The following is a 23,770-nucleotide window of genomic DNA, read 5'->3' on the forward strand; positions in this document are numbered from 1 at the left end:
AGTTTAGTTCGAAGTATCGGTATATAAAACTTGAATTTATTCATTTTTTATAGATTGATGCTTTTTTCAAGTTCCGTGTATCGTAATACAGAAAAATAGCCTCTTTTGGATGCTGAGGCAGCTGTAAATATGCTATTTTTATGTAATTTCCTCCCTCTCTCAAGATTACATGCTTTTCCAAGAAGATAACTTGCTTGATGACCTGAATATATTGGCATCAGCAGATAAAGAATAAATTGTAGATATATAACTGCTGCATGAAATTTCTACATTATGAAATTTCTAAAACAAGAAATGACACAGCAGAGTACAATTATCAGCAAAGCTATGAATCGAACCAGCATCTTTTTGTACAATAATCACCTTCTTTCATGTCAATGAAAGAAGGTCAGAAAGTCATTGGTGTAGAATTGGATGAGGGTGATAAAAAGAACAGCCTCAAGAAGAGTGTCTATAAATGGTGGTCGATATCTCAACAACATGGATCTAAATGTCAAGTTATAGAGCAAACTATTTAGGTTTTGCAATGCTCCATTTGAAATCACTGACGAGAGAGGAGGAGGGAGATCATGACACCAATCGTCAACTTACAAATCATTTATATGATTAGAATAATGAATGATTACCTTGATGGACCTGTGGTTTCAGTCAGGATTTCTCCATGACTGCAGGTCGTAAAGAGTCCAGCTATTTCTGTCTTGGGCTTTTCTTCTCCGTTTTCTTCCAACTTTCTTAATCATTGGGTCTTCCCACTTTAAGGCTGGTCTTCCAGGTTTCCTTTTGGTATCTCTCGGATACCAGTTTGTAACTCTGACTGTCCATCTGTTGTCTCTCATTCTGGCGAGATGTCCTGCCCATCTTCTTTTGCTGTTGTAGATTGTTTTTATTATATCTGTGAGTCCAGACTTCTTCCTGATTTCTGTGTGTCTTACGTGATCTATTTTGTTTATATTGCATATTCTTCTTTCTATTGCACGTTGAGTTGTTATTAAGCGTTGTTCTTCTTTTAAAGTTGTGTTCCATGTTTCACTGCCATAAGTTAATGCTGGTAAGATGTGACTATTGAAAAGATGGGCTCTTATATCTATATTTATGTTTTGGTTGGTAATTGTTGATTTTATTTTGTTGAAGGCTATCCAAGTAGCTCTTTTTCTCCTTGTTATTTCATTTGATATAATTCTTTTGTATCCCTTACGGGATACAGCAGAGGAGTGACGTACAGGCTGTGTTAATTTGTCGTGACCCCTGAGCAGGAGACTCTTCCCGTCCTAAGGGACGGATGATAATGAATGATATCAGGTCTTTTCAATCAAATGTTGTGTTAACCGGTCTCGTAGGGATGTAGAGGATTTTTCTTCAGGAAATTCAGGTTTTTCGTCCCTCAGAACAGGCAGACAGGCCCCGTGAACACACAAATCTACAGCAAAAAAAAAAAAAAAAAAACCACTTGCGCTTACAGGATACAGCAGAGGAGTGACGTACCGGCTGCGTTAATTTGTCGTGACCCCTGAGCATGAGGCTTTGCCCGTCCTAAGGGACGGATGAGTTGAAGAAGATGATGACGCTACTTATAAGTTATAACATACAGCAGGGCTGTCCAAAGCACTGCCAGCGGGCCGCATGCGGCCCGCCTGTGGTTTTTGATTTTCACGAGCGAAAAAATAAAATAACAATTTGAATCGAATGCGTTAGATATCTTAATTCTATCAGTAATCGATATTAGATATTCGATTACTGATAATCGATATTATTAGATATTTTAATGCTATCAGTAATCGATAATCTTGATGTTGGTAATTTTATTTGGTGTTTTTACATCACTATATACCCACGTGTTTTTTAAATATTAGATGTGTCAAAGAAGCGTTCTTACACTGTTTTGTTCCAACGCGCGTGCTCCGGGTGCTCACGGGGAACGTGAGCGCGCGATTAGTGCGCAATTAGTGTTGTTCGTTTGTTCAACTTTCGAATTTGTGTCTCTGCTGCTCACCAAATTACTAGATACGCATTGTGGTGCTGCCCCCGGATATATATATATTTTTTTAATGCAGCCCTCGGATTACCTAAGGTTGGACAGCCCTGACATACAGTATTTATAACTTCGAGCATCTGATCTTAAACATTTGTCTCCCTAAGGGATTCCAAGGGTTCCTTATAAGATGACAAGGTCTTCTCTCTCTCTCTCTCCCTCTTTCCTCCATTCCCTTTCTCCTATCTGAAACAACGAGAGCGCGAAATTATTGTATAGGTAGACTTTAGAACGGTCTTAGGAATAAGTTAGGTGGCGTGGATGCCAAGGCGTTCCTTCTGCATCGTATCAGCTAACTGAAGTCGCTGAAGTTATTTTCAACAGTTTTCAATCATTCTAACAGTTAGCATTTTTGTTATCTTATTTCTCTTCTCGTGCAACAGCTATTCCTCATAACTTCTATAAGAATAGGCTGCTGCTCTCTATTTGATTATTCGGATTTCATTTCATCGTCCTGGAATAGTTTCTATACTTATATTTGCTTAAGTCAGTATTCGAAGCTATGGATACTGACATATGTTGAAAAAAAAAACATGCATGCTAATGATTTTCAAATATGGGCTAATGTTGACCTATTGTTGGTAATTCTACCCTAATAATCGTCGCACCACCTGGACGCCTAAACTTGAAATTATCAGAAAAATTAAAATCCACTATCGTTCGTCTGCCGAATCATGAAATACTACTACTACTACTACTACTACTAATAATAATAATAATAATATAAAGTTATTCGTGTTTCGCGAAAATGTTTTTTTTTTCTTTTAATAGTTAAAACCAAAATCTAGAATAAAAATTGTCTGTTGTTTTAAGTTTTTATTCTTTGCAAAGATTTATAGGAATTCTTGAAGAAAAAAAAAAAGTGAAAACAATTCGGAGATTGTGAGAAATAATCACAAGACGATGAACTTGTTCCAAGCATTGTATCAAAATTGCAAAATAAACCACTTGTTTCTTGTCGAGAAATTTAAAACTTTAGTTGAAAATCGTTATAAGAGCAACTGGTCAATGAACACTCTTTGACCTACCAGATGAAATTTCTTACGACTTCCTTTCAGCGTATAATGTAAATAAATTTTTACTGCCTCTCCCAGTGTACGTGTGTGTGTGTGTGTGTGATGACACCATTCGAACTGAACTTGGCATATGGCCACCTCTTTCCTTGCTAGACTGAAAGAAAAAAAATCCAATTTGGTAAAGAGATGTCGCTGAGATCTGTCTTATGTAAGTTGTCCTACATACAAGGTATGTACCCATCAGAATGTTTTAATAGGTACCCCCTCCAGGGGAGGCTCGTGCATAGACACTGCGGAACTACAGCACCCCCAATTTTTCTCGATATATAAATATATTTATTAATTGATTTATATTTGCTTGTAATGTTTAATTTTATCATTAACAATCCCACATAATTCGCTTATTTTGTATAAAAAATAATAAAAATCCATCTTGTAGCACTTAGAAGGGCGAAGGACGTTAGCAACATTGGGTTTACCACAGTGCCATATTGCTACGCGCGCAAGCATATACACGTCATAGTGAGTTGCGAGATATTAGCGTAATGCGGCACTGTCCGTCGCGCAGTTCCACTGTTGTTTATATGCAGTTTGCGCCAGTAGTAGAGTGTTCGTAGTGCTTATCGTGTTTACTCCGTCTCTTTTAAATATTTGGACATTAAAATTAAAGACATAACATTCGTTATAGTGATTTTTATTTTAGAACATTATTGGGGTTATGATAATGGATTTTCAGACTGAAAATGAATTATACCAAACTGTATAATTTTATCTATAATAAACAATGTTTTTTCATGTTTCTTTTCTTTTTTTAACCATAATTTTGATATTTTATCCAAACACGTATATACTGTATTTATAGTGTGTATGTATATTTCGAAAGTTGCAGCATCCCACGATTTCAAGCCACGAGCCGCCACTGCCCCTGTCTCTAGTGGTTGAGAGAAATTTATATATACATATGTATAAACGACAGCTCACCCATTTAGGTTGGATGTGATTCTGTGGCTTATACAACCCATGTTTACAAAATTCACGTCAATTTAACCGTATGATTGCATTTTTATCGATATACAGTATAATAGTTTTAAGAGTACATAGCGCATCAGCGCTCATCGTAATTGGTCCAATGCAATTGATTGTAGGATAACTTTGAATAAGCACAAAGCGTTTATGATTCTTGATGAGATTAGATTATCATTGGCAAGTGCTATAGAGTGAGACACGGATAATTTGTATTTTGATACGATTTTTAAATACAGCCATATAATATGCAAAGAAATCGGAAAAAGTAACCACTTGAGAAATTATTATTTTTCCGGACTGAACCAAAGAAATGCTGAAATTACTCGTTTTACTTATTTAAATTAAGGGGATATCAAATCCCACATTGTTTTAAAACCGAATAAGAAACTCAAGGATTGGAATCAGAAAGTTTCATGCCGAATATAGTATAGCAAACTATAAAAGTATCGGCGACTATAGCGTGAGCTAATACAAGTAGTCCTAGTACGTAGTACTGCGAGTTGCCCGAGATGTGGGATATTAAATCCCACAATGTGGGATTTAATATCCCTTAATTTAAATAATGTTTATATCGCCGAAATGAAGCCTATTGGCTCTTTATATTTAAGTCGTTTTACTTACTTATTTATACACAAATTCCAACCTCCTTCGACTATAATCATACAATCCGCGAAAGCTCTGGCAGAAAACGGGGCATTTAGTACATCGTCAACTGTTTTCTGTTGTAAATATGGGCAAAAAAATTTATTAATTATTTATATTGTCACACCCGGGCTGTTAACGTGAATGTGATACAATGTGTACACACCTTCGTGAAGCATAGGTATATTGTATTTATTTTGAGGAATCACGTGAAGCCAGAAAACATTAGGGGATTTAGAAATTTTTTTAACTTGGGTATATTATGTATTCAAGATACCAAGTAATTTTATATAAACTTGGTTTTTAATCCTATTTCCCAAGTAAGCAAACAGATAAGTAAGTCAAGTTTGCGCCTGCACGTAGTGCAAGTCTGACTGGCACTACGTTACCACGTGTTGACTGAAACTTGCACTACGTGCAGGCGCAAACTTTTATCTGTTTGCTTACTTGGGAAATAGGATTAAAAAACAAGTTTATATAAAATTACTTGGTATCTTGAACGCTTAGGGGATTATTTAGCAGGAATACATGCAAAAATATAATATCGGTGATATTGCTATTCCGTGGGTTTGCACCGCTCACCTAGCACACCCTGAATATACGCCCCTGATATATACATATATTTTTTCGAGAATTCATAATAACATATAGCAACTGAAATATATTTTAATGCAGCAGTGAAAATATTGCACATCGTTATCAGAGGGCAATCAGATGAAGTCTTAGATGCACTTTTTAGTATGATCCGAAAGTGTTTAAAGAATTCGGTAAGGTCGTGGGGAAGGAAGAGTCAGATCTAGAATTGAGATGATGCGTTCAAGGTCCTGTGTGATGAGTTTGTTAAGAGAGGTAGTGTCTTAGCGTTCCTCAGTAGGGTGAACATCAGACGTATTAGATTAGCAAGATACGGGAAATCAATGTAGTGGTATGAAGTTTCAGAATAGCTTTTAATACACGTAGATTGCCTTATGGCAGATTGGTCTTCATATCGAGTCAGAAGGGGATTGGATAAGATATTAGCCCTCTGACAGACATCAGCAATATATATATATATATATATATATATATATATATATATATATATATATATATATATACCTGAATTTAATTTCAACACGTGAATTTATTTTCAGGTGCGATGGTAATCAGACACCATAAAAGGGCTAGAACTACTGCCACACCACATCTAAAAATAGAAATGATTTGCTAACTTTCTAATAAGAGAAATGAAATCTTTTATTAAACAATACTGCACTATGCAAGAAACCAGGATGAACAACAACAAGCAGATGCTGTGCAATAACCCAGTCCATAAAATATAAGCTTAACCACAAATCAGCTCTTAATTATATCTCACTTTTTTTTTGCCTTTAAATCAAATCGACACTAAAATCTTTTCCTAAAATTCAAAATTTTCTAATAAAAATGGGATTCGCAACAAATTAAAGTTTAATAAGTGGCTCTCACGACAACCCAGTCCCTCCACAAACGAACTCAGTTCAGAATTACCCTGATCAAGGACGATGGGCTGCCAATCATTTGAACTTCATGACAAAATCATTTTGACTATTGGTCATGTTCCCAGCTATACACTGCAGAGCATGGAGTCGTGTATACCACTGGGATGTGTGCAACATCTGGTGATGGTGACATCGAACTGCTGTTGTAATTAGATCAATAAAAGTTTACGTTTAGTTATCTGTCATTGCCATGCACTTTGTACTGTGATATAGGTTAATAATGTTATCAGTATTTGAAATAGTAAACATGTCTCTGCTAAGAACTCTGTGTGTGTGTGTGGGGGGGGGGGGTTCCTTAAATGTGTCTGAAAACCTTTTCGGTTAAAACAGAACTGGCCCGGCCCTTTTCAGGTCCATCTGGACTGGCTGATCAAAGCTACAGCATTTGGCAGTCGAACTCTATTTGTCCAACTGTATATCTATTTTTCCCCTCATTTGGAAAACGCCTTCCCCTCCCCAAAAGAATCTCCCTATCCTAGATCAGATCTGAGATAATATTCCCCACACTGTCATTCCTCAATGTATCCTGTAGCCTGTATTGTGGGCCATGAAACAGTGTAAGTTTGAGTTCTCTTACAGGATTGCTTTTTACCTACATTTTCTACCTAGCACTGCTTGCGATTCAAGACCATTGGCAATCCAAAGAATGAAGGAAATCCTCAGAATTTGGCTGTGGATAATGCTATAATGTTATTTTACTAATGATCTTAATGAAAAATTAAAGAAAATTACATGAAGAAAAGCAGAAATGTTAAGGAAAAAACTGGATTGACAAACAGAATGACCATTGAACCAAAAAGTTTTCTTTTAAGCTCTGTTTTAATATTTCACTGTTTTAATATCGTTTTCCTTCTACATTTACGCACACCCAGTAAAAGGTTGCTGCTTTTTATACATTAACGCCATGATAATCAGATTATCAAATAGACAGATAAAATAACTAATGAAGAGGTCTTAAAAAGAGTAGAAGAAGAAAGAAGTCTGTCAAAGAGAATAAAAAAAAGAAATGGAAACTAGATCGGACATATTCTGAGAGGAAATGGAATCATCAGAGATGCCATGGAAGGAAAAATAGACGAAAAAAGACCCAGAGGAAGAGTAAGGAAAACAATGCTAGATGACATGCTGAATGGGGACAGGTACAAAACCTTGAAAGAGAAGGCTCAGAACAGAAGAGAGTGGAAGGAAAGTTTTTGCTACTAAGAGAAGAACCTACTCAATTGTAGAATACTTAAGAAGAAGAATCAGATAAATTCTGGTAATTTTTGCAATGATTGTTTGAGCAAACACCGACAATAGGTCCAATCCTATTGCAACTTTTGTCACATCGAAGTATGGTTTTATACGTATAACTCAGAGGTAACATGTGACCTCGAGTGAACCATTATTATTGACACAGATTTCTTTTCAATTGTGACATACAAAGAAAGGGTTTATAATTTTCTGACCATCATGTGTACATGAATAATTATACTATTCTGTGAAATCGACGATTGTGCAATACCCTATTCTGAAGACCAATGCTTTCTCATCCCTTCAGCCGTCCATTGAACAATGGTTGACCCACTTTGCATCGAAGCCAGCACAAAAATTCAACTATATTTAATTCATGCGTATGAACTAATTTTATTTAACTCTTCGAGCTCATCAGAGTTCACTTATTTGTGGTCAAACATTCCTGCTGCAGTTTTCTTCTTTTATCAGTGAACAAAAGAAAATAAATAAATAAAAATTAGCCGCGAGCTTAATTATTTTAAGATTTATAAAAGTTAATTTCCAACGATCATCGAATAATACTTTAATGAGAACATTTTCATGGAAAGTTCTTTGTATTTTTAGGCACATCTGATAGCCTCTTTACGGAAATTTAAGGATATGTCAGATATTGACAAATTTTTATGGACATTGTAAATTGATGGATATTTAGCGATTAGCGATACCTCTTCGTACCATATTTCGTACTTTTTGAACTTTTTTTTTATTTTGAACTCTTTCTTTCTTAATGAGATGTATTATCAATTTCTATAATTTTCAATTGCTTACATTTTATTTTATGGGAAAAAAGACGCTACACCATTCAAATACATACTAAAGTCCTGTAGATACAAATGTCGAATCGGTTAATTTAGATATTTTAAAATCTAAATCAGAAAATATGCGTTTTTTTACATGATCACTAAAGCACTCGATAGCAGGAAGAGGAGGAACATCTGATGAGATGGGCACAGAAGTACAGCGATAAAACGAAAGCTGCAAATATACCTCTGTTGGTTTTAGAACATTCTGATCCACAAATATTATACTTTTTTAGAATATTTTTCTAATGATTTTGGACTTATGGAAATTTTTTCCGCGTAACTCCAAAATGAATAACAATAGAAAAGGCCAAAACTTTATGCACAAAGAGTTAATCCCTTTATGTACCCTGAAGGAAACAAATGGTTGACATTTAATGGTAAACATTTAATTTTTAGCCGTACGGTTAAGTAAAGGGATCAACTTCTTGTGCATAAAGTTTGGGCCTTTCCTATTACCACTGCTGAATTATTTTTCTGCTTTCTGAAACATTTCTACATACTGTGGTCCTTGCAAGGCACGCAAAGAAAGCGTCTTAAAATTCCCCAGAAAGAGTCTGAAGCTAATAGGTCCAAATAACTTTACTGACCCTAAACACCTCTAACGGATACATTGCGGAGGTTAATTTCAGTACGATATTGTGTTGCTCTTGAAGCAAACGAGCCAAGTTCTCGTTTTCAGCATTGTGGACAACTTTCTCAATACAGGGGGTAGAACGTGGTTGCCCAACACCACAATCTACGATGATAACGAGTGATTCATTTGCTCTCTAACACAGTCAGGCTTTCTCAATTCCGATATAAGCTCGATAGTGGGGTTCTACTGCTGCCGCTACTCAACCTATGCTCTTTAACCTATTCTCTATAACCCTCATTATTGAACAGTATCTCAGTATCTTCTGACACCTACTCCACGCGCGCGCGCGTGTGATAGAAATACTATGCAAGATTAGGCAGCACTTGTCTTCGCTTCTTGTACGGCTCCAATCAACAAAACATTGGTTCTCGTCTTCATTAAATCTATATATTCATTCCAGACAGGAAGAAAAGAAGTCCCATCGATCTTTAGATGTTTAGATTCTTGCAACGTGAGCTGAATGAGCTATGTGAGCTGAATGGTGCACCATTCAATTAAGCCAATCTATTTGTTCAGCCGAGACATTGGTAATCGGTATCATTCCATCAAACATCCATTCAGAGGTATGTTGATAACCATCCTTAATACACTGCTTCGAAAGAAGTCAATGGACACCACAGTGTGAGGAACAAACAGTCATGGCGCCTACATCAATAAATTGTAGGACCTCCTTTCACTGCAGTGACTGCAGAAATCCTACGGTGTGTGTGTGTGGGGGGGGGGGGAATACTTTCCACAAGTGCACGACAGTGATCGATGAGAATTTTGGATAATTTTTCCTGGACTGTTGTGGGGCGGACGTCCCTTGATTTAATCCGACGTTCGAGTTCATTCCATTCCATGTGTGGTGCCGTTCATGTCCAAAAACCATGCAGTTACAGCAGCAGCAGCAGCAGCCTTATTACACATAAATTGTCTTGTTGAAAAGAGAAAATGGTCAGTTCCATAGAAACGTCACAAAGTATGAAGTTTTGCACTGTAAGGACATTCTGAACAATGTTCAGATACCTCTCGGAGTTCAATGTTCGTAGTACCAGAAACACAGGTCCGAGACTAAACCAGGAAAATAGGACTATACCATCACACCGCCGCCACAGGATTTCATAGTTGGGGTTACCCACTCTGGTAAGAGACATTCACCAGGCATCAGCCACACCAACGCCTGTTCATCTGCTCGCTATAGCGTGGAACGTGAATCGTCGCTCCAAAACATATCTTTCCAATCTCTCACTTCCCACTGTACACTCACTCTCTTTCCATCACTGAAGACGACGCTGCATGCTTGTTCGGGTAATGTGGGGCTTGCATATTGCGGTCCTACCATGGAAACCTATGTGGTGAGTCTCGGTTCTGAATTTTTTTTTTTGTGCGGATTCATGTTCCAGTATTCAACTTGTCGATCAACAAATGGTGGTTTTTACATATTATCTTCGTATGGTCATGTTCTGTGAGCGTGTTGGGTTGTCTACTGCAGATAGCTCTTGCAGTTGACTCCCTACGCTTCCATCTCAGTATGCTATCACTAAGCTATCACATCCAGTATGCTATCACAGTATGCTATTTATCTAAGTATGCTATCACTATGCTATCACATCCAGGAATGCGTTAGCAGAGATTAGCTCTGCTAACGCATTCCTGGATGCTGACAATGTCAAGTTCTTTCCTAATATCCTCATTTTTAATATGATATTGCCATTGATGCAATCTGTTCACACCTCGAATCTTTCTCAGGACTCTCATATCTGCGGTCTCTAGTCGTTGATCAAGTGTTTTACTTCTGACCCAGCTCTCAGATCCATAAGTTAAAACTGGTTTGAACACTGTCTTGTATACAGCTGATTTAGTGATCCGACTAATTTCTCTCTTCTTCCATATAAATTTATTCAATTCACTTCCCACCATACCAGCTTTGCTGATTCTGTTGTCTATTTCTATATTTAATGTACCATCTTCACTAAAAATCGTGCCTAAGTAGCTGCAATTTACCTGTTCCACAGGTTCTCCATTCACAACACAGTTGACATTTTCAATGATTCTGCCTATTTTCATTGTCTTTGTTTTTTTATTGCTGACCTTCATACCATATCTATTACAACAGCAATTGAATTTAGTCAGAGAATCTTGCAGACTTGTAGCGGATTTATTTAGAAGTATAACATCATCCGCATAAAGCAAAGAGCTGACATTAACATCTCCAATTTTGATATCAGGTTTAATACCACTTTCCTTCATAATGTGATCCATATAGATAATGAATAACAGAGGGGATAATGTAAATCCTTGTCTCACACCAGATTTAACATTAAACCATCTTCCTGTACTTCCTTCAATTCTAACTGCTGACTTACAACTCAAATAAAGACTAAGTATTGCTTGATATAATGCCCCATTGACACCATATAACTGCAGCGTATTGAATAGCTTCTCTCTTGGCACCTTGTCATATGCCTTTTCCAAATTGACGAAACTTAAATACAGATCTTTGTTATATTCCCATGCTTTCTCGACTATTTGTCTTAAAGTGAAGATCTGATCCTGTCCTGACAGCCTCTATTTGGCCTGAATCCAGCTTGTTCTTCACCAAGCTTTTCTTCCACAATTCATCTCAACCGTTTCTCAAGTATACTTGCATATATCTTGCCAGGAACACTCAGTAGGGAAATACCTCTGTAATTCTCACATTCAGTTTTATTTCCATTTTTATATATGGGTACTATGAGAGCTCTACTCCAATCATCGGGAATTCGTCCCTCTCTCCAGGCTTTCTGAACTATGCAGTACAGCCACTGTAAGACTTTTATACCACCATACTTCAGCATTTCTGGTCGAATATCATCTACTCTTGCTGCCTTTCCACATTTCAAGCCTTTGATGGCTTTTTCTACTTCAAGTATGGATATGTATTTTTGACTGCATGCCTGGTCAGTGTTTTTTATCACTGTGCTGTCATCACTGCGTGTTTCATTTAGCAGTTTTTCAAAGTAATTACTCCATACTTCAAGGATATCTTTTTCTACTGTTTTCACGTCACCTTTATCATCTCTAACTCCTTTTACAGCACTCTTTCCTTCATTCCTAAGCTTCTTCAACAACCTCCAGAATATTTTGCCACCTTCTTGATATTTATTTTCTATATTCTTGCTAAAGTCCTCCCATGACTTTTGTTTAGCTAGTTACACACTGTTTAGCTTTCTTACATTGGTCTCTGTATTCTGTAAGAGTAAAAGCTGAGTTATTTGCCAGGAACTTTTGATATGCTTTCTTCTTTTCCTTCACTGCCTCTTTAACTTCCTGTGTCCACCAGGGAGTTCTGACTTTTTTTATCCTTGCACACAACCTCACCACATGCCTCTCTGGCAGAATCAATCAATGTTTTCTTCAGAGTTTGCCACTGAATCTCCAAGGTTTGATTCCTGTTCTCAAACTCTTTCATTTTCTTTTCAATAATATTTCTGTATTTTAGTCTACAGTTCACATCTGAGAGCTGCTCAACTTTTATTCGCTTTAAAACTTTCTTACATGTTATTCTTTTCAATATGAAATTCAATTTTATCCTGCTCAAGACTAAATAGTGATCACTTCCAATTTCAAATCCTCTGTACACTCTGGTGTCCTGCACCAGGGAGAAAACATCACTATCAACAATAACATAGTCAATGAGACTTTTCTTATTCCTAGCCTCTTCTCTCCATGTGAATTTGTGCACATTTTTATGTTGGAACATGGTGTTAGTAATAACCAGTCCATGTCTTGAGCCGAAATCCAACAGATATTTGCCATTATTATTAGCTTTGCTCTTTTCTCCAAATTTTCCCAAAATATTTTTGTATGTCTCACAATCATTTCCTACTCTGCTATTTAGATCCCCAACAAGGACCAACTTTTCCTTTTTCATTGTGTCAGTTGCTTTTTCTAAAGCCTCAAAAAATTCCTCCACTTCTACCTTAGTAGAACCTTCTGTGGGACCATCGGCACAAATAAGTCTCATTGTCCAGTTCCCCATTCTCATATTTGCCCACATTACTCTACTTGAGACTGACTGCCATTCAAGAAGATTAGCCTCGTATTTTGTGTTGAATACTACGGCTACTCCTTCTTTTCCTTGATTATCATTGCCTGAATATAACATTTTGTATTTATTGCTCAAAAAGATCTCACCAGTTTTGGTCTTTTTTGTTTCAGTCACCCCTATTATGTCGATCTGGTACTTATCTAATTCCTCAGCTAGCTCCATTTCTTTGCCATTCAGGCTTCTTAAAAATGCTGATGGCATATCATGAGGAAGACGTAACCAAGCATGGAGCGCCAATCGAAAAGCAACATCCATCCTGGACAGCGACCGAGGAGAGACTTCAGCTTGGACAACGCATAGTGAAATCTCGGAATAAAGAAGTAATTAAGACTGAACAGCCACGGTTAAGTTTTAAGTGGGCTCTTCGAAGAGAAAAGAAAGAAAATATCTTAGAGTGGATAGGAATAAGGAGCGTCCTGTAGCAGAAAAAAAGAACATCAGTGTATTTCGACAATGAATCTCAAAGTTCTCAATCTCGAAATGTGCTCTCTGCCATTTTGTCATATTTATGTTGAGGCCTCGAACTTCGAAGAAGTCAACTGCTCGCTCAATAAGTTCCTGTAAACATTCTATTAGAAGCTGAGAGTGCCAGATCACTGCATACAGAGTTTTACAACTCGAAAACTGGGATTTTTCTTACTCAACCAGGCAAACTGGGAAAGAGAAGACACAATTTATACGTACAAAAATATATATTTAAGCATAAGACTAACCACCTTATCCTAAAATTATGGTTATAAAAACCAATAATACTTGGTAGGTGGTGGTGTTAAGGGTCTGTTAACACCGAGGTTGTTTATTATTATGATAATAATTAAAATCATCGTCGAATGCATAGCAGGGTGGAGTTGGTGTTGGGATTTAGAGAGAGAGAGAGAGAGAGAGAGAGAGTAGACAGAAGAAAATGAGGATGTACTCAGCACAGCCTTCTACGGGAGGTGCATGACCAAAACGGGATCAACTCTAAATAGATGGTAACCGGAGGGCGTTCGTACATCTTCTGAATGAACACTGTCCTAGACTGGCCAATGTAAGATCGTGTACATTTGTCAAAAAGAAGTAAATCAATTAAATCTTGTAAATAGGCAGAGGGACCCACCGAAGCGCAGCACCAATAAAGCCGTCTGGTCCTGCGGCTGGAGAAGATGGACAGAAAATTTCGGTTTGTGGGTGGTCCTTGGGATAGAAGGAAGGATTAAATCAGGTATATGTCGTGAAGTAGAGAGCATCCTAAAAGACGACGAACTCCTCGCGCATCTCATTTGAAGGGGAGGGGGGGAAGGAATGTTCTATTCCGTACTGTTCTAGCAGAAACACTTCTGCTCTTTTTTAAATGATTTTGTTTCATTTATATCTCCTTTGATTTGGCATAAGAACCTTTCTCACTTTTCACGCGAACGGATGGTAACCCATTAGGTAATACAGAAACTTTTCTCCACAGATCAAATATGGGATTTTTTCAAGCCACTTCAAGCTTCCAATAGAGGAGTAATAGTGATCTCACACCCGACGTTGAAATTCATATACTACCTATAGGCAGCTGACAAAACTCAGTACTAGCGTGGGAATCGAGCCCACAGCCTGTAAATTGGAAGGTACACACACACACACACACACACACACACACACACACACACACACACACACACACACACACACACACACACACACACACACACACACACAACCCACTTCCTTAACAAGACCGACAATATTGCTAGTAGTAGTATTATTTCTGAGAATGAAATGCTGCTTCTCGAATCAGATACACAATTTCATTGTTATTTACTTTAATTTTCATTATGATTACTCTCGAAATAGTAATGAGCACCATCAGTGGTAAACTGAACTTAGGTCAAATGTTTTCAATTTTCAGATCACTCAACTGAAAATAGCAAGTAATCCATTTGCCAAGGGTTTCAGGGATTGTGACCCCGAAGAATGGTGAGTATGAACGTGCTATTTCAGTGTTTCAATAGATTTTAATAGCGAGATTTTTTTAGGACTAGTCAACATTATTTGAAGCTCTATCTCTCCATTAAAATGTTAACAACACACCCAGACGTTTCTTTGCATAAGTTATCTTTATTTATAAATTAGAATAAATTCACATTTAGGGGGATTAGGCCTTGCTTGTGGGTCCTTTTAAAAGACGGTACTGCCTTGATTTATTATAGATTAATCGGCTTGTCTGCTTGTTTATTCACTCTCTCTCTCTCTCTCTCTCTCTCTCTCTCTCTCTCACATACACATGAGAAGACCTCGTTATGAAACTATTTCTATGAGGACTACCCAGAATGCTTACATCATTTGATGCTCAGTCGGCATCAGAAAAATAGCCGAAACAGCAAGAAAATGGCTACTACATAGATTGTTTTGTGACAATCCCCGCGCTTAACAGTGTCAAGCCCTAATTCCTGTAAGTGTTCGGTTGTAAATAACGCTAGCGAACTGGCCTCTACACGAACGCAGAATGCTCTCTCTCCGACTTTATAGCCCCTCACAGGTGACAAATGAACGTCAGTTGCTCCTCCCGGCGCCAAGCGCGTCGTCACACGCAACGCGTGCTGTTTGACAGCGTTATTAAGAACACGGAATTGCGTAGCATGTTAAATCACGATGAAGAAACTGTAATCAGAACCAGATGCTTCATAGGGTCATCAAAAAAGGACACTGTTTATCTGGAGGGCGGTAATCAGTGTCATGCAGCCAGAACGGTTCCGTTTAGCTCAGCTGGCCTAGAATTATCACCCGCAGTGTAATCAGTGTTACAACCCGTCCTGTAGGTCAGTTAACGTATGCACTGTGCCACTTTAGCAACAGGACTCTCTTTAGAATATGAACCCTCATTTTATTTCTGGAGGCTTCTAACACTGAACCGATGTCCATGTGTCTTATTTAGGGACATGTGTGCTTGTAAATGTAGGCGTAGAGTGGGCTGTAATTTGCTATAAACAAAGCACGTGAATACTTATTAGGAGAGCACTGTGCAACATGTAATTGGCAACAAACAAACCGCACTTTTTTTCTTTTTTTTTAAGCGAAGTCTCAGGGCGTAATAGAAGTTTGTCTCTATCTTAGAGACAAAGAAGAGACATTTAATTGAGTGGTGACTTTTTCACATCCATGTTGCTTTATTAAAAGCGATTAAATAAAAAATAAAACCAACATTTAATAGGTAATTGCAGAGCTGTTGTTATATTTCCACTTTCAGCTGCCCTTTGGAGCATGCGCCAAATATTTCCTTACTACTTTGCGATGAAAATTTTGGTTCCCTCAAAATTGTGAATGTCAATTTCGGATTTAAACATTCGAATGCTGTTTAGGCGATGGTCGCTTTGTGCGATCAGCATGGAAGAAACTGGCTATTTAATCAGTAATACTTATTTATTGATAGTGAAGAACTTTTAACGATATTAAGCCTCAAGGTCTATATTTAGACTCTGGGATTGAAGGAGCTGAGGGTTTCATTTAAATCTTAACTGATATTTGAAACGTGCACAAAGGGAAACATCGAAAAGTCCTTTGTTAGTGCGAGCCAAACTCTTTTTTAAATATTGCCGCTGGTGTGTCTAAATGAACAATTTTGCTAATTAGGCAAACTAAACAAGTTTTATTAGGGTAACTGTGATGAATAATATGCCTTACAATTATCGACAGTTGTTCCTCAGAGAACAACTGGACGGGAAAAAATTGGAAAGTCTTTATGTATTTCATTTAGGGAGTAAATTTCGCCTTTAAATATAATAACAGTTATCGCCAACTTCAAATTCAAATACAGACTTCATCGAAATCATGTAGATATGTAATCCAGCAATTTACACGGATTACAAAATGTGTAATGCGTATCATAATTTGAGAACATAAACATCACTATACAAACATAGTTTCAGTCAAATTAGCATAAATATAGTTAACCCAAACTGGTTCTTTTTTTTCATCGTTGACACGTCAAGAATGTGATAGAAACTTCGAAAACTGCTCCAACCTACCATTTCTTTTTCTAATTCCTTACTTTGTTTCAAGTAATCCTAAATAAATTTTCATTATTTTGATATACGTGAGTATCTGTGTAGCCTTTCGTTCTTTTAATCAAACTTTTAATAGTTTTTTCCTTTCTGATTTCATAATCTTCTTGGTGAAATGAATCTTTCACATTCATTACCCAAAGTTTCTGTTTTATTTCATTTCACTTCACACTAAATACATTCAACGCTACACTCCACTGTTTCCTTCCTGGTTCTCCTATCTCTCTCTCTCTCTCTCTCTCTCTCTCTCTCTCAGTGTGAGTTTGATTTCCCAAATGATTAATATTCCCTCCCCCCATTGTTCCCTGTCCTGTAGAAATATGCCGTAACCGGTATATTCTAGTACCTGTTACAATGTCACCTTCAACCAGTCCCACGTATGCCAAATATCCTTAAATGAGTTTTTAAATTAGTTACTATCACCATTTCTCATTTGGTCCCAACACTTCTAGCATTTGTATACACAAGTGGAGTTATATCGCAGACTTCAAAACTAGTTTTATCTGTTCCTACACAGTCAGTATTACTCGTTCTGCTACGTCCCAACATTGCATCGAGAAATACGCGGATGGGGGGGGGGGGGAATCTGAATCTGAATTATCCGTCTCTTATTGGCGTAGTAGGATTTTTTCCATTCCGCGAAACAGGCAAACAGCCCGGAGAACATACGTGCAACGCGTAATTAACACAAAATATATTCGATGACAGTATATTTTGTTGTCGACTAAATCTAACTAATCCGTGCTGTAATCATCAAACCTGATTTCCCAGCAGCTATTTCCACCCACGTGAGATGAATTCACGCCGGACATCTTTTTGACTACTTCCCTTTACATATTTTCCTTTCAGACAAAATTTCATTCGACATTTATTTGCGCAGAATCTTGTCTGAAACCGCTCTATCTATTTCCATTTCTTGGTATCTGTTTATCAACAGGTAATCTAAATGCCAAATATATTTATATGTCAACCATCGCACTTATAATCGCATCCCAAACACACATAAAATGAATATTAATTTTCTTTTCTTTACGGCATTTCTTACACGATGTAAGTATTGCAGTATGTGAAAACATCGTTCTTCTCTCTCTCTTTTCGCTCTTTGCCTTTATTACTAAACAACATCTTTCATTGTGCTGCCTCACAAAAAATTTTCTTGCATAAATAATTCATTGCCACAACAACAACAATCTCCATTCGATTTCTCTGCAGCATCACAGCCTCGGTTATATCCTCTTCTGGAAAACATACTTTGATCAGTTGTGCTGTCCTCATACTCCTATTTATTGAGGATAAAAGAGACTTATTGAGAATTGGCACTCATAGATTGCTACTTCTATATGGACAGCTGTGCATTTTTATTTATCTGAGATCTTCTCTTCCATTAAAGATGTAAGACGCAAGTGAAGTTCAAAAGATCCTTTTTAATCAGAACACAAATTACTTAATTCTAATATTTAGTCCATATTTAGAAATTGTGACATGGAAATGTAACTACTTGAATTTCTCTTTCATTGCGAAAAGTATGTACTAATAATTATCTTAAAAATATATAAAATACAAAACAAAACTTTTTAAAAAAAAAAAAATTCAATTCTTACAATCTTATATGTTCATCCAATAGTATATGCTGCATTAAAAGTAGATAAAATAAGAAGAAAAAAATCGATTTAATTGAAGTCGAATTGTTGGCAAACGATTGTTTTCGAACTTGGTCAGACGACAATTGATACCGATGAAGCGATCTCTAGTGGGCGATCAAATTTCATTTCCTGCTTTAATGTTTATTTGATACATAAAATTACTAATTATAAATATAAGTATGTATTCATGGCATTTTGCATTTAGTTTCTCGTTTTCTAAAGTTTATAAAACTGTTAATTTATTAAATTATTATAAAATAAAGATATGATTTTTATAACGAATTGGGATGTTAATTACATTATTTTTTAAATAGAGCAAAATATTTTTTGGATAATCAGAATATTTAGAGGGACAATTTTATAGAAACTGCAAAAAGATCAACTGTTTTTTCCCTTTTTTTAAATTAGAAAAAATTTATCATTTAATTCTCCTCAAAAGAGATCGTGTTTCACACATCGAATTCAAATGAACGATCTAAGTTTGGGGGGGGGGGATTCAACTTTGTTCGTGATTAGAACTTTAAAAAGCACTTCACATCGCACTTTGACAGCTGCCAGTAGCAGCAGCAGCAGCATCAGGCTCGTCCAATCACTTATTTAGATGAATGGCATAAATTTCCTGTAATGATCGTTAGTCATCTGCTTTTAACACTGAGACATTGTCGACCTTGGTTTTGTATGGCGTGCACTATCTGCTAATGATTGTGGCACTTAAGGAAACTTCACTATGCATCCATGTGTTCGGGGCACCACGTGCTGTGACGTCATTAAACACTATATATCATCCTGCAGCGTGTCAAAAGGCCCGTTTCCTTCCTGATATTTCACCATCCCACTGCCGTAATACGCTAGACGTTAGACGCTCACATCCCCACCATATGTCTTCGTATTTACACTTCACTCTGGTTAATAGCACAGAGTTCATTTCGCGTAGAGGACCTGTCTGACTGGTAGTGTAACAACCCCCCAAATAGCGACCCTACTTTACTTAACGGATCTACGGAGCTCTGGTCTTAGTCAGCTCTGAGTAAACACACACAACTTCGTACCGATAAATATGAACGGAGTTGTAAGCCAATTAGACAGGCAACCATGCCCCGGTCGAGCACGGAAACATTGACCACAGATACATCGAAAGAAGGAAGGAAAGAAAAAAAAAAGCTTCAGTTTCAGAAGGTAACGACTTGGGTTAACTGCGGCCGATTTTACTTCTCATGTACAGCGGTCCCGCTACAGAGATTGATGACAATGGCGGCAAGAGCATCCCCCTGCCGTGATCTGTTATGATCTGTGCCAATCAACGGTGACAGTGGCAGACCGAAATAGGACAGTCGTCGGGATTTAGAGACCTCTGGCACCACCGCAGACAACTGGGTTAAGCAAAGATAAGGGCAAGACCGAAGAGGCGGGACTAAAAAAAAAAAAAAAAAATGCTCAGGATGTTCATTAAGTGCCTACCTTAGTAGCTGCTAAATGTTCCTAACCGAGTTGACACCGGCGTCTCACATTTCCAGCTGCACGAATGTGGTCAGATAACGTGTCGTTGACGCACTCAAGTTTACGTTGATCCGTGGACAAGCATGTAGTGTGCTCAAAAATGGTTTCAGTTTTGTCTCTGTGTTAGAAATTTCTTAACACAGAGAAATTTCTAACACATATCCCTTTTCGTGGATATAGCCAACGCTGGAGCAAAAAATAAACACCGACGAAAAATCAAACTAAAATAAGTAGCACTTTAAAGCAATCAATTATAGTTAGCCAAAATTAACATGAATTAGTGGAACTGATTAAAATGTCTGATGATGATTCTCAACCATAAAGGTCGTTCAACCAATAATGCGTCAAAAACTTGCAGATTTGCTTGAGTGGAGTGATTATTGATGCCAAATTTGATAAATAACAACCATTCGTAGAAAATTCCTGCTGTAAATCGAAAATGTCTGCGTGAAAGGTGGCGCGAGTTGATGGGATATTAATTCGCTCCAGATGTGCGAAAAGTATTTCTGTGGTGGGCGAATTTTTGATTTGTATAGTGTTAGTAGTTGCCCATAAGTGAGCTAATGTTAGGAGTAAAAGAGAAAATCTGAGATTTTTACTCAGGAGGAGGTGATGCACATAAAGGAACGACAGAAGATAAAGTCATCTAATGAAACATTTTATACTACTTTTCCCAATACGTAAAACATTTAGGTGTTATCAAAAGTGGGAGCGGGAAAAAAATACTTTACTCTCTCATTCTCTCTCTCTGTTTTTTTTTTTTTTTTTCAAAAACATGGCAGTTTTGTTAGTATCGAAGGAGGTAATAATGATCACAGATTGACACCAGAGAATAATTTGGAGATCATTATATCAGGCAGTAGAAGATGGTTTAAACATTTTATTCTTTTGCTGAATAATGTTTAAGGATTGTTAAGTAAGAAAGTGAAGCACGAAGTGGTGTTATAAGCAAAAGTCAGTTGGATTTGCTGTATTGAAGATGGTCAGTGTTGTACAGAAGAAAGAGAGTTAGCGAGACAAGAGTTCCGTGGTACACCAGCAATAATTGCAAAGTGTAAGGATAATGATTCACCACTATTACGCATAACGTACAGCCAGAGAGAGAGAGAGAGAGAGAGAAAGAGAGAAAGAAAGACTGCAACCAATTACAAAAGACAGAAAACAGACCATGCAATAATAACACATTCCATTTGTCCATAGGTGAGTGGAGATCTTTGAGAGGCTTCCAGAGAGTGCAAAGGTTGACTGCTAATGGAATTCTCCATTGTTATATTAGGAAAGATGGAAGTGAAAGAAATAGGATCATTTGATGGTAAAGATTTGTTTCTTACTGAACAATAACGTACAAGCTTGAGATTTCAGGCTAATTTCCAACTTGATAAATACCAGCGGAAAAAGAGAGTGCGAAACGGCGACACAGAACAGAAGTGAATTTTGGAGGACCAAACCCTCAGGGCAATGCCGTCAGTGCCAGGAAACCCTTGGGTATCGAGACTGGACAAGATTCTGTTGATCTCTTCCTGGCGAAAAATCAAAGGAGGAATTAAATTATGCGAGCCTGGAATTAGAGGAGATAAGTGTGAGTATTGAAAGGAAAATAGTAATCCAAGACATTGGATTTTCATGTGGACGATGATGCAATAGAACTGTTCAGATACGAAAGAGGTGGTAACAATTGGAAAACTTAGACCAAAATCATTGACAACGGGCAATTTGAATCTCGTGAATGTATTTCGAATCTCATGGTTATAAGAAATTATTTAGACTCCATTTCTTATTCGGATCTCTCTTCTTCTTCTTTTTTTTTTAATTGGTTATTTTATTTCAGAATCGATGTTTAAAAAATATGGTTAAATGCCACACTTTGAAATGCCACACTGGTTTGGGTGTGTTGAAATCCGTTTTGAAGTTCTTAAAACGCATGTTGCTAATTTGAATTTTGGATAATGCATTTCAGCTTCAAGCCGTCATAGAAAAGGGAGTTAAAACTGAAAAAGTTCTTATAAAAATTCAAAACGTTTATGTCATGACGAGAGTCGAACCCGGCTTTTCCATCTCCTGAGCAACGGACGCATTTAAGAAAGTATATCCTAAGGCACTGGTTTGCAATTGGTGGTGCGCGTATCCCCCCCCCCCCGGGGGTACGTGCTGGTCGTTCAGGGATATACGAAAAATAATCAGTAATGGTGGAAAAACAATAATTTCCACTATTTTACGTTAAGATAGGCACTGAACAAAAGTGTCGGTATTTAAAAACAAGGGGTACAATTTATAGAAATGGGTTTAAAAGAGATAAGCAAGTGGGAAAAGGTTGGGAACCACTGTGTTGAGTGGCAACGCAACAAGCTTATTCAGATCAAATAGAATTTATTGCTGAGAAGAGCAGGCAAATAATTCTGTAAAACCAGTGAAGTGCATTTACTCTAATTTTACATGTGGTGACACTTTAACCTCACCCACTATCTTTGAAGTAGACAAGTAATTAAATTATTAATAATTTGACAGCCTCTTGCACTCCTGAAAATATAACCATATGTTTTCAAATGGGCCTCACATGATACTAACGCCTTGCAGCCTCACCCCTTCAATTCCCTTAAGATGTTTTCACTTAAGACGCTTTTCCATCGAAGACCTAGAAATCATTTAGCCCAGAATATATTAGAATTACTTAATCCCCATTTTAAGTTGGCATCATTGTGTCTGTAAATGATTGAAAACGATGTTTGTTGTTATTATAATTAGAATAATTACTGTTATTATTTTAGCTAAAAGGAAAATAATAAAAAAGAACATAAAAATGTTTCGTTATTTAATCTATTCTTAATTCTGAAGTTTGCAAAATGTATAAGTACGATGACCTCATTCATTATTCATTCGTAAATTTCGTAAATGTTATTTATTATTGTTATTGTAGTTGTTTCTAATCAGCGTTTGGGGATAATTTATATTATGTTTAGTTAACATCACTTGGTAATAGTAAAAATAATTCCATCCTCGGATCTAAATTATAAATTATACAGAGCGATTTTAACTATAAATCGGAGAAATGTTGAGAGATTTTCTGATGCAACAATGAAAAATATGAAATCAACGCCATCCCTTTTTCTTGCTTCATACTTATTAAATTTATTTTTTATACAATAATTGTTTTTCTGAGATTAACGATTTCTATGGCACAAATTTTACATTGTATGTAACCCATCACACACAATGGTTACAATTGAGCTTTTGTACAAACAGGAAGCCATATCAGTGGATTAGCACAAAAGTAAATAAAAATCAAAATAAATGAATCACGTAATTACTTTTTTGGTAAACAAAAATAGCATTTAATTACATATAAGCAAGTTTACTGAAATAAAAATAAATTAAAAAAAGCATAGAAAGCATCAATAATTTAAAGAATGCTTTTACAATTATGCTTTATGTTTTTTGTTTAAAGATATTATGAATCTAAAATAATTCTTAATAATTAATTAACTTTGATTTTATAATACAAAAAAAATAGAGCCAAAAAAAGTTTCGATTTGGCAAGAGGTTTGACATCCATCATCATTTTCAAGCCAAATGGATGAAATAAAAGTT

The 23,770-nt window shown here is 36.8% G+C and overlaps 1 protein-coding gene across 3 annotated transcripts in view; it reads left to right on the forward strand.

Annotated features, from left to right (window-relative positions):
- LOC150107810 (T-box transcription factor TBX1-like) overlaps positions 1–23,770 on the forward strand; it is a 181,825-nt gene that overhangs the window by 132,648 nt on the left and 25,407 nt on the right. For all 3 annotated transcript variants that reach the window (XM_090391570.1, XM_090391571.1, XM_090391572.1), the window contains exon 6: positions 14,894–14,961. In XM_090391570.1, coding sequence (XP_090247696.1) covers positions 14,894–14,961 — 68 coding nt within the window. The remainder of the gene's footprint in view (positions 1–14,893; positions 14,962–23,770) is intronic.

The sequence above is a fragment of the Typopeltis vanoorti genome, chromosome 4 (genome assembly GCF_054136105.1).
Source record: "Typopeltis vanoorti isolate ZY-2024b chromosome 4, IOZ_Tvanoo_1.0, whole genome shotgun sequence".
NCBI lineage: Eukaryota > Metazoa > Arthropoda > Arachnida > Uropygi > Thelyphonidae > Typopeltis > Typopeltis vanoorti.